Raw genomic sequence first — 10,869 nt, forward strand, 5'->3', positions numbered from 1 at the left:
GGCAGGCTTTCGGCAGTCGGCAGGTGGGGAGGCTGCGCCTGCAGCTTCGGCTGCTCGTAGCGCAGGGAATGGCCGTCGTGTTCCTCCTTCTTAGTGTACTGCACGGGGAGGGGTAAAATCCGACGGGGGAGGGTTGGTTTTGTGAGAGTAGATTAACATAAATCTCTAAAGAGCAAGGTAAAGCGTGTGACTGAAAAAACTGCTGGCAAAAATCTCACAATTCTGCATTGCTTTAGAATAACGGGGTTGGGCATATATTTGATGATTTAATTGAGAAAATTTTCCAAGGCATGATAGGCGATGTGTATGAAAGTGATACATTACCTTTCTTTCAGTGGTTCTTTTGGTCTAGCGCACAAGTCTTGGGAAGAGTTTCTTCACTGAAAGGGTTGGTACGCATTGGATCAGGCTGCCCAGGGAAGTGGTGGAATCACTATCCCTGGAGATATTTAAAAGATGGGTAGATGTGGTGCTTAGGGATAAGGCTTAGTGGTGGTTTTGGCAGGTTAATGGTTGGACTCGATGATCTTAAACGCCACTTCCAACTTAGGCGATTCTATGATTATATTCTATGATAAATGAAACATAAGGCATATGAAGATAGAAAGCCTTCCCAAATCCCACAGTCAAAACATTCAGTGAGTGGCCAAGACCAACCCCCAAGCTTTCTCTTTTCTCCCACAGTTAATGCAACGATTTACGTAACAGGGTACAATGAAATGTGAGTAGCATTAAGTCGTACTCTGTATTTTGTCATAACTTCGACATTTGTGTGTATGCAGCTTGTGATGGCAGTGGTAAATGGAATCTTAAGTCTTTTGTTTTTCATTTTCCACATTATTTTTATTCATTTGGTTTTGAACCTGCAAATTACACCAAAAAAAAATTTATCAAGAGTTACCATTCTAGCTAAAGTTTATCTTAATCATATTTTTAACATGCTGAAAATGTTACTGAAATGCTGTTAAGTATCCACTGAAGATGAAGCATCATTATGGAAACTGAAGAACATCCATTGCTACTGATAAAAGTAGTTCCTGTCAGATAATATTTACAATGGTATAATATTACTTTTTCTGCAAAGGTCTTTAAATTCGTTTAACATAATAATCTTTGGGCAAACGTGATTAACTTAACCTAGTTGTGGTTTGGTTGTTTTGTGGTCTTTTGGTTGGTTTGTTTTGGAAAAGCAGCCAAATATTTTTCCTTGGGGAAAATAAAAGAGAACACTGGCATGCTATAGGAGGTTTTCTATTTAGGACTATAGGATCTGAAACATTCTCTGTCTTCCAAGCAGTGACTATATACTTTGTATGCTGTTTTTCCATCTGAGTTAACTGATCCTGATGTTACTAATTAATTAACCTGTGTGGTGCTCTTACTGAGTTTGCATGTGGTGGGGACACCTGAAATGTGTTAATTAAAAGTGTGTGAAAATAATTGAGATACCTTGACTAGCTTTAGCAAAACACCAAGCCCAGACAGACTGCAATATTACAGCTGTGCCTAAAGGCCTATTAGGCTGCAGTTCTTTTGTGCTAAGTATTCTATTCATATTAAACAATTAATAATCTGAAAGACTGTATGAGTAACTGAAGGAAGCTGCAGAGATTATTTTTTTTTTTGCACAGATTGCTCTGTTTGTGTATTCACAGGCATAACAAAATAAGTGTTGACAATAATTGCCTTTATTGTAAGTTTTAGATTTGATATGTCTGATGTCGAATACTAATTCTGAGAAGAGTAGAGTTCACTAGGAGTTCATGTTGCCCATGGGAATTCTGCATGTGGTCAGAGTTATGTACAAGCATTGCATCCTTGCATTTAAAAAAGCTTTTCAAATAGAAATTACAGGTAAAACTGTTAGTAGGAAAAATGCCTTCAGTTTCATAATACGTATTAAAAAAACCCTGTGAATTCTTAATGTCTGTGGACTATGAATAAAGTTTACCTCATGTTTCCAGGTTCTCCCAGATGTGTGTTTCTTTTTCTAAGATATTAGCAAAAGACAAATAGTTGTTTATGTGCATGTAGAGAGACTTTTTATTTCTGAACTAATACTTGCTTTTGGCATAGCAAAGTGTTTAAGAATCTATTGGACTGCCTTATCAGCATTTACTCGGTGGCTTCTATGAGAGATGGATTCAGCAAAGCGCTTTTAGGAACAGTATCATACAGAGTCCTAACCTGTTGTCTGCTTCCTGTTTCTCAGTTTTGGATGGTGTACTGGGACACCTCAGGAAAAAGTCGGCTGAAATGTAACCTGACTAGGACAGGGATCTTGTTTGTAATGTAGAGGGAAATTTTGTTGGTAAAATCAGGAGGTTCACTTTGTCATTTGTTCTGTGAGTTTTCCTGGAATTTTACATACTAGCAAAATGTATTTTTTTTTCTCAGTTATTTTTCTCTGGACTTTGCTATACGTGTCCATACCTTGCAGTGTCACCACATGCCAAGAACTGCAGTACTTCCCAATTCTCTTTGGGTTCAGGTCAATGCAATAGTTTTGATGAGTAACCCCCGTAGTCCAATGCACACTGAAAAGGTAGCTCATTGATTTTGCTGGGACTTTTCATGGGCTCACAGATGAGACTAATTTTTCTGCTTTTCAGAAAGTGTCAAAAGCTGCAAAATTCTCTTCTAAAAATTAGTGATTTCCTGCCCTTCTATATTTTGTAGTGCCTATTGAAATCAGTAGAGTTAGTCCTATACTTCAAGAGAATTGTATCAAGTAGTATCTCTTCATTACTTTATATGGTTTAGAGAAGTAATTCTATGGATATGGAATTCTGAGGATTTTTCCTGTTAATTTCTATAGCAATTTTCAAAATGACAGTTACTATATTTGGTAGTTATTAATGATTACAATGAGAATCTCCGACTTGGACCTATCAAGGTGGTGTTATTCTCTCTCGCCACTGGTTATAACTCTGGGAGATTAACTTATTTGAAATTAATGCAAGCAGACAGTATTCATATCGCAAGCCTCAGCCTTCCAGTCCTGTTGGCTGCTTCTGACTGGGTCATAGTACAGGAGACAAACCAGTGTTCACAGGAGCTCTTAATGAGATCTGCTAGACTTTAGCCTGTATTGTGGGAGTTCTTTGAAAGTCAGTGCTTTCCCGATTTTTTTTTTTTGTTTGTTTTTACCGGAAGGAATTTTAGTTACCCTATTGCAGCAAAATTGTCTCAAAGACACACAGGTTTCTTATTTTATCTGAAAAAAACCCAGAGATGCCTCTCTGAAGATCTGCCTGACAGTAGCACATGGAAAAATTATGTGTTCCGTGAGCTCAACTAATTAGATGTGTTTCTAAGAAGCAGAAAGAATCCACTGAAAAATCTAGTAATCTAGATAAACTTGTCATCACCAACCATGATTGCTTAATCAGATTTATGAATTCCATATGCTGCAACAGGAAATTCTGTATAGTGGCAACAGGAAAGGAACTTCAGAGCTCCATTTGGCCTAGCTCAGGATTACCCAACTCTTTGTAACACTTTGGTTGAAGATTGAGGTGATGATTTTGCAATATGTACAGCTTAAAGCATACAGATTATTTTAGCCACCAAATTTTTGATTTTACTTCTGCATGAAGACCAGAAACAAAGCTGTTGGCACCAAAAGATAAAAAGCTTTTTATTCTATAGTGTGAATTAATTATTGGTACTAATTCAGTGATAGTCTGGCTATTTGGCAGATTTATGTCATTGTGGACATGGAATTCATAAGTCTAGTCTTTTTTACCAAAGAGAAGGGTGCTACTCTGTAGAATTAGGAAAGTACAAAGTTGGAGAGAGTCCTGACTTCTGAAGAGTTCCCCAGTTGCATCTAGTGTTTTAGTTGAGAGACACTAGTAAAGAGAGAACCTAATAGTCTATCCTAAGTCTGTCTTATCTTCTTTAAATGAAAGATCAAATCTTCTGAGTTAAACTGTTAAATGACTGTATATAAAGAATAACTAGTATGTGTGACATTTTTTTAATTCTGCAAGAGAATTTAGCCTGAGAGTCAAAGTGGGTTTGTGGTTTTGGTAGTACTAAACTAAAGACTCTTCATGTCCACTTAATTGTGCTTATCTACTAATCCTTGCATATTGGTTGAAATGTAGCTGGAAATGCCACAAAGGTTGACATCAAGATTACAAATTATGTTTGCATTTCTGAATGCAAATCAAACAAATTGGTAGGTATGAGAGTTTACTTGTATTGGAGCTTAGGTGGCACAGTGGATTAAGGTACCAGCATCCCCTTTTGATGTAATTTGGACTCGTACATTTGTCTTCTCCAGAAGGTCTAAATAATAATAGTGTGGAAGAGTTCAGGACTGGAAATGAGTCTGATGTAGTTCGGCGTAGCTAACTGTCACAGTTCAGAACTGCTGGCAGTTAGTTCTGTAGGGACTCGGGGCTTACGCAGACGTGGATGTTGTTCACTAGTGGCAGGCTCAGATGTGAAAGGCTGCAAACTGCCTTTCCACAGTTCAGCAAGAGGTCCTGTATGGTTATTTCACATCAGAAGTAAAATGGGACAAATGTCCACTGTTCTGTTTTGTTTGTTTGTGGGTTGGTGTTTTTTTTTTGCTAGTGTTCCAAGTTCCTTGATGCATACTTTACTTTTTTTGTTTGTACCACATTACAGTCCTGAAAGATGACAGGGATGTCTGGTTGCTGCAAACAAAACGGGTCCAGTTCTGAACGCTATCATGCCTATACCATTTGCCTTCTCCAGAAGGTCTAAATAATAATAGGTGTGGTGTTGATAAGGCATAAGCCTTTGAAGGTGGATGAGGAAGAAGGAATGAGGACATCCCTGTGCTAGAGAAGTTATCAGGCTAATGAGATCTTATGTGGTGCCAGCAGTGTTCAGCTGTCCTGTAGCACTTCAGTGCAACCCTATTCTGCTGCGTTTGTGTAACAAGGTGCAGTGCAACATACATACATTTTACTGTATGTAAACATGTTTAGTAATGTTAGTAAGGGAAAAGAATCTAAGAGCAGGCCAATATAATTTGTCATATATGGTGAAAGAAAAATTATATTTTAAGCCTAAAGTCTATAGAATAGGGAAATAAATTATAACCAGTAAGAGCATATGTACACGTAATTACATATGGATTAATCAATAAATAAGACAGCTACCTATGGCCAAGGTAGAGTTATCAATGTTAAAGAAAGGGGAAAAAAAAAAAAAGGAAACTGAAGATTCAGTTAACTCCTAGACATTATTACGCTTTATGATATGGGAAATTAACAAAGCAGATACGTTTTCTTTGTTGGATGGTCTTATGTACTGTTATTGGCACATTCAAATTTGAACAATATGTTCTGGGTCTGAACACTTTTCTTTCCCTGCTCAGTGAAGAAGGAGCAAAGCTCTTTCAACGAGGAAAAAAAAAAAAAGGTTTCTTTTACCTATAAGAATCAAGCACTTTCTTTATTACCTATTCAGTTTTGCAACTTAAACCCAACCATGTCCTGTTTCATTCTAGGTTTTTATTTTGTCATGGCTCTATTTTTGATACAATTTATATAAAAATTTAGCAATATCAAATCAATAAATGAAGTGGTAAAATAATGTATCTAACCTTTGTCAGATGCACCGGGAATGTTATCAAACATTATGAAACAATGGTATGAGGATCATGAGCTGGAGGAGATGCTGACTTCAGAGGCTGAGATCTTTCAGAGTCACTGGGACTCTTGGCAGAGCCTGTTGCTGTCACCACCTCACCCAGGTGCTGTGGTTCTGTGCCGTCGCTGGTGGGACACTACTTGTGCTGGGGTCACCCTCAGCTTCTGGCCCATCTTCCCTTGTGGATCAGCCCCGTTCCAGCTGCATGCTCTCTGACACTTTGGGCTTTCTTGAGCCCTGAACCGAGTACCATGGGAACTTATCCCCAGGGTTCACTGATAGTTCCTAGTAAATTTCCAGATCTTTGCTGAAAGACTGCAGCCAGGCTACAAAAGTAGATCACAGCCCTACGGGCTTCTGCATCCAAAGTGACCCTTGCCTTCAGGCTCCTGAACTCTTTTAAGGGGGAGTGGGTGAGGGTATGAGGGTTTATAAATCGGATGTGGCTAACCTCTATCATCTAGCCAACAGTCATCAGCTCAGCAGTAATCTGCTGGCTCTCAGGAGCCTCGTATGACCTGGATATCAGTAGCAAGGTGAATACTGCAGAGTTCTGTCACAAGACCTGTCCAATTTAATATTTTTATCACAGGAGGGGGAATAAGTGCTTATAAGGTTTGCAGATGGTGCCAAATCAGGAGGTGGGGTTGTAGTGGTAGTGGGCTAGCAGATACACTTGAGTGCAGGGCTTCCACCCAGAGGGACCTAGGCAAGCTGCAGGAATGAGCCAACAGGAACCTTATGATACTCAACAGATGCAGAGTCCTGCACTGGGGAATGAAGAGCTCCAGTCAACAGAACAGTCTGGGGACCGACTTGGCAGGGAGAAGCTTCTGCTGAGAAGGACCTGGGGGGTCCTTGTAGATGCTAAGCTGCCATGAGCCAGCAGCATGAAAGGCCAAGAGCATCCTGGGCTATGTCAAGAGGAGCACAGACAGCAGATCAAGGTGAGTGACTGTTACCTCTCTAATCAGTGTTAGAATGCCTCTCAAATACTGTGTCCAGTCTTGAACCTCCCCACCCAGGGAAGATACAGACAAAACTGTATCTAGAAAGACAGAAGGTTTGCAACATTTACATTCCAATCCTTTAATTCCTTTTTCCCTTGAAGAAGTGCAAATAGGTCATCATCATAACTTTTTATTCCCTTGTTTATTTAAAATAATAAATTTGCAAAGTGTTTGATCACTACTTGAAAGTAGATGATGCATAAATATCTGTATAAGACAATTCCACACTGGGACTGGAGTCCAGTAAAGGACTTAAGAGAATGAGTGCTATCTTAACTTGAAAGTTCTTGAAGAGAAACACAAGTTTATATATTTTTCTGGTTCTTAAATTCTTGGTCAGAACCCTCAACTTGAGTCAGTGGAAGTGTCCTGAGAAGAGGAGGGGAACTGCTGCACGTGGCAATGAAGAAATCTATCAGTTATAGATGCTGATGATGCTTACAGTGTTCTGTCAGTCTGAATTCTACCTTAGCTGCCTGTGATTCTCTGACTTTATGATATCTCTTTTTCCATCTGGCAGTTTCAAGCTGCAGGAAGTGGTTTTGTTCTTGGTCTTTCACCCTCTGCTGCTGCAGCTTTTGGTTCTTTCTTCTGAACTCACAAATCTGCTGTTGCATTTTCTTTCTCTCAGCTTGTTTGTTTTCAGATTCTGCTTGCAGGATTCAAAGCTGAGCCACCAGCTTATTATATTTGCATCGCAGCTGTTGACTTTCTGCCAACCTGCCATCCTTTTCTCCCTGGAATTTTGTTTGCAAAGATAGATGCCATTTCTGTGTATTTGCCTTTTCCTCCCTTAGTACATGCAGGGCTGAAGTTACAGTCTTGGCCTCATGTTCCTGCTTTTTTCTGAGATGCTACAGTTTCTGTACCTTTTTGCCTTTCTTGCGTATGGCATGATCCATCTCCAAGCACTGTCTTCTAAACCTGGTCTTCAGTTCTGCCTCATGCTTTATTTGAAGGAGACAATATGCAGATTTAGGTTCTTCCACATGCTTCAGAAGGGTTGGGGTTTTTTTCAGTGCCAGCATCCTCAAGACATTTGATAGCGCTGAATAAAGTTTCCTCATATCTTTTTACCTTTCTTGCGTATGGCATGATCCATCTCCAAGCACTGTCTTCTAAACCTGGTCTTCAGTTCTGCCTCATGCTTTATTTGAAGGAGACAATATGCAGATTTAGGTTCTTCCACATGCTTCAGAAGGGTTGGGGTTTTTTTCAGTGCCAGCATCCTCAAGACATTTGATAGCGCTGAATAAAGTTTCCTGCATGACTATCAGCCAACTCCTAGCCTCATTGTTCTCCTTTGTTTCACTTTGATCTTCAGTATCCTTCTTTAACTTATTTACAGTTTTTCCCAAATGCTGTTGCTGGATGGTTTTTGTTTTTAACTTCAAAATTGGTCTTCAGAGAAATGGTTTCATAGTAAGAATCAATAAGCTGTGTTGGCTGTTTCTTCTGATGCCGCTTCATCCTCCTAGTCACATCATCTAGACCTAAATTCCCTTCATTAAGTAGCAGTTTCCCCTGTCTTTAACCTTCTCCAAAACCATAGCATCACACTGGAGATCCATGATTTGGGTTGGTTCTTGCTGAGCCTGCTCTAGCTCCTTGATCATCCCACTGAAGTTTGTAACTGTCTCCTGAAATGGTAATTTTTCCAAATGGTAACAGGAATATTTTGTTCCACACATATCTGAGGATGCTTCACAAGGACTTGGACAGGGGCTCCCTGTTCTATGAGTGGAGAGAATCCCTTTATTGCTTGTATCTCCTTGCTTCTGTTCTTCCTTGTGAGCATGTGATAGCTCAGAATGCTGAAGTATAAAGTCCTTATCAGCTTATGGCATTTCTGAGGGGGACAACCATTTTCTGTCATCAACTAATTAGAAAAATGAGAGGTCAAATGCTTGACAATAATCTATTCAGAGAAGGTGAAAAGGCAACTTAGAATAAATATGAGTAGCTTCACCCATACTGTTACAGTATTATAGACTTGTATTATTCTAATATCACAAAACGAGGTGACACAATCTGTTCAATTTTTTCAAATTTACACTCCATTCAACTATTTTTTCATTAACTTCAGTGGAAATTTTCTATTGGTGAAGGCAAGTCAGTGTGGGTCGGCATTATAAAGTGATGAAAATGAAGGAGCCCACCCTTCTACAATGCCTACAGTTCTTGCACCTGCATCAAGCTCCAGTGGAGTGAAAAGTCTAAAGAATGTCACTGTCAGATTTTTGCCTAACTAACAGTAACCTCTCACTTTAAAGCAGGAATTAAAAAAAAGACTGAGAAACCAAAAAGAAATATTTACATTAAAGTAGTAAGAAATATGTCTTCCAATTCTCAATGCATTGCTCTGCTGAATTTTGAGAAAGCTGATAAAAGGGAGCTTTTACTCATTGAAGACAAAGGTAAAAGGCAAAAAATGTTAGAAATGCTACTGAATTAGTCTGTTGGAAGGAGTGGGACAGTCAGAATATCCTACAATACTTTATGTAATAGGCCATACAATTTTTTTTTTACTGAATTTCCTAGATACTATCATAAAATTAATAATAAACAGGGGTAGTTTGACCCACCATTTTTAAATGTTTGGGTTTTGTTTTTTTTTTCTTACACTACCTGTAATTGAAAAAGATAGAAAAGTATAAATAAGAAAAAGTATCTCCGATTGTGGTAGAAGCTCTCTCTTAGTACTTCCTCTTTTGTTGTACTGTATTACACTGTTCTTTATACCTCTTTTCACTTCTCTGTTTGACTGTATTGGACCTGGTATATATACTATGTTCTCATGCAAAGAGTCATGATAAACTGTTGTTGCTCTCTCTCCAGTTGTTTGGAGGGTCTATCTGTTGTCCAGTGGCTGCCTACCAAAAGTCTGTAATTTATAACTTGTAATAATTTGTAATTAAACATAACTTAATTTAAAAAATAATTAAAATGAAAAATTTTAGTAATTTGTAATCTGAATGGGAACTTCAATGAAAATGCACTGCCCCCTACATTCACTACTCACTCACTTCAAGGCACAACTCCAGCACCTGCATTTGATACTCTTAACACTTCTCTTTTATATTACACATCTGGGAGGCCCAGCACTCTCATATAACATATTGCAATATATGTGTTATTTAAAGCACTACTACTAGCTTTATCAGAGAAAGGTATTTTCATCATTCAAGCAGGGTGAAATCTTACCATGACTACTTCTGGACCGGGAGTTTTGCTAGCCAAGTTCAGATTAGCTTCTTCAGAAAATTGTTTCTCAATACCAAAACCTGGATATATCTTGAATAGAGAGACATGGGGTTGAGTGAGAAAATGACTCCACTTCTATGGAGAATTCTTTATTAATGCGATCCAGCAGTGACTCCCCCATGTCTACAAAGGGCTCTTCACGAGGAACTACAAGAGGCTTAACTGATAATTGTTCTGGCAATGAAACCTCTTCTTTCCCAGCTTCCTGCAATTCTATTTTAATAGTGTCTTCTCCATCTATGTTTTCTTCTTGACAGCCCGGCATTCTCCTTTGATGTGCAGGTTCTTCTTTGCCTATGGATTCCTCCTCTGGGAAAAATGTTGTGTCCACTCCTGAAGACTCCTTCCAGTTGGCTATGCAGAAAGGTGTGTTGCTTCTACAGCAAGTGTTTCTAGGACTCAGTGACTCTGTTCTTTTTTGAGAAGTATCTTGAAAATCCATATAGAATCAAAAAAAAAAAAAAGAAAGAGTTAAGCTTCTTATAGTGGTTTCAAAGAATATTCATGGAAATAATATAATTGTAGCTGTGGAGAGTAAGTACCCTGTTTGGAACTTAACATGGCATATGTATCATTTGCCTCCTGAGCCTGTATCCTTTTTTCATCAGGAGCCACCTAGCCAAAACATGATGCAACTACACGGGTCTGCACAGCAGCACTGAAGTACCGTATTACCTAATTTATCTTTCCTATAGATGTGTCTCTCTTCCGTTTAAACCACTGTATTATATAAAGTCCGAATATAGCCTATGGTATTGGAATATCACGCGTACTGCATGAGATGGAGGAGATGCCGGCCTGCTGCTGCGCAAAGAGAATCAAAATTTTAGGTAGAACGTTTCAAATTTTCAGTAGAACGTCAGTTACTGATTTATTTATGGGCGGTTGCTGTGAGCCGCCCCCCCCGGGTAAGGCCGTGCCTGGTGGGTTTACCCCCAACCCGTCCCGTGTCCCCCCTCCC

At 39.0% G+C, this 10,869-nt stretch overlaps 2 protein-coding genes across 2 annotated transcripts in view; one reads left to right on the plus strand and one right to left on the minus strand.

Moving 5' to 3' along the window:
• SSR1 (signal sequence receptor, alpha) overlaps nucleotides 1-5,094 on the minus strand; it is a 17,482-nt gene extending 12,388 nt beyond the window's left edge. The window contains exons 1-2 of the mRNA XM_009885416.1: nucleotides 5,065-5,094; nucleotides 2,883-2,901 (exon numbers count right to left, since the gene is read on the minus strand). Coding sequence (XP_009883718.1) covers nucleotides 2,883-2,901; nucleotides 5,065-5,094 — 49 coding nt within the window. The remainder of the gene's footprint in view (nucleotides 1-2,882; nucleotides 2,902-5,064) is intronic.
• Nucleotides 5,095-6,511: 1,417 nt separating this feature from the next.
• Nucleotides 6,512-10,869, plus strand: part of RIOK1 (RIO kinase 1) — a 22,211-nt gene continuing 17,853 nt past the window's right edge. The window contains exons 1-2 of the mRNA XM_009885425.1: nucleotides 6,512-6,581; nucleotides 10,191-10,274. Coding sequence (XP_009883727.1) covers nucleotides 6,512-6,581; nucleotides 10,191-10,274 — 154 coding nt within the window. The remainder of the gene's footprint in view (nucleotides 6,582-10,190; nucleotides 10,275-10,869) is intronic.

The sequence above is a fragment of the Charadrius vociferus genome, unplaced genomic scaffold, assembly GCF_000708025.1.
Source record: "Charadrius vociferus isolate BGI_N301 unplaced genomic scaffold, ASM70802v2 scaffold375, whole genome shotgun sequence".
In the NCBI taxonomy this organism is placed as follows: domain Eukaryota; kingdom Metazoa; phylum Chordata; class Aves; order Charadriiformes; family Charadriidae; genus Charadrius; species Charadrius vociferus.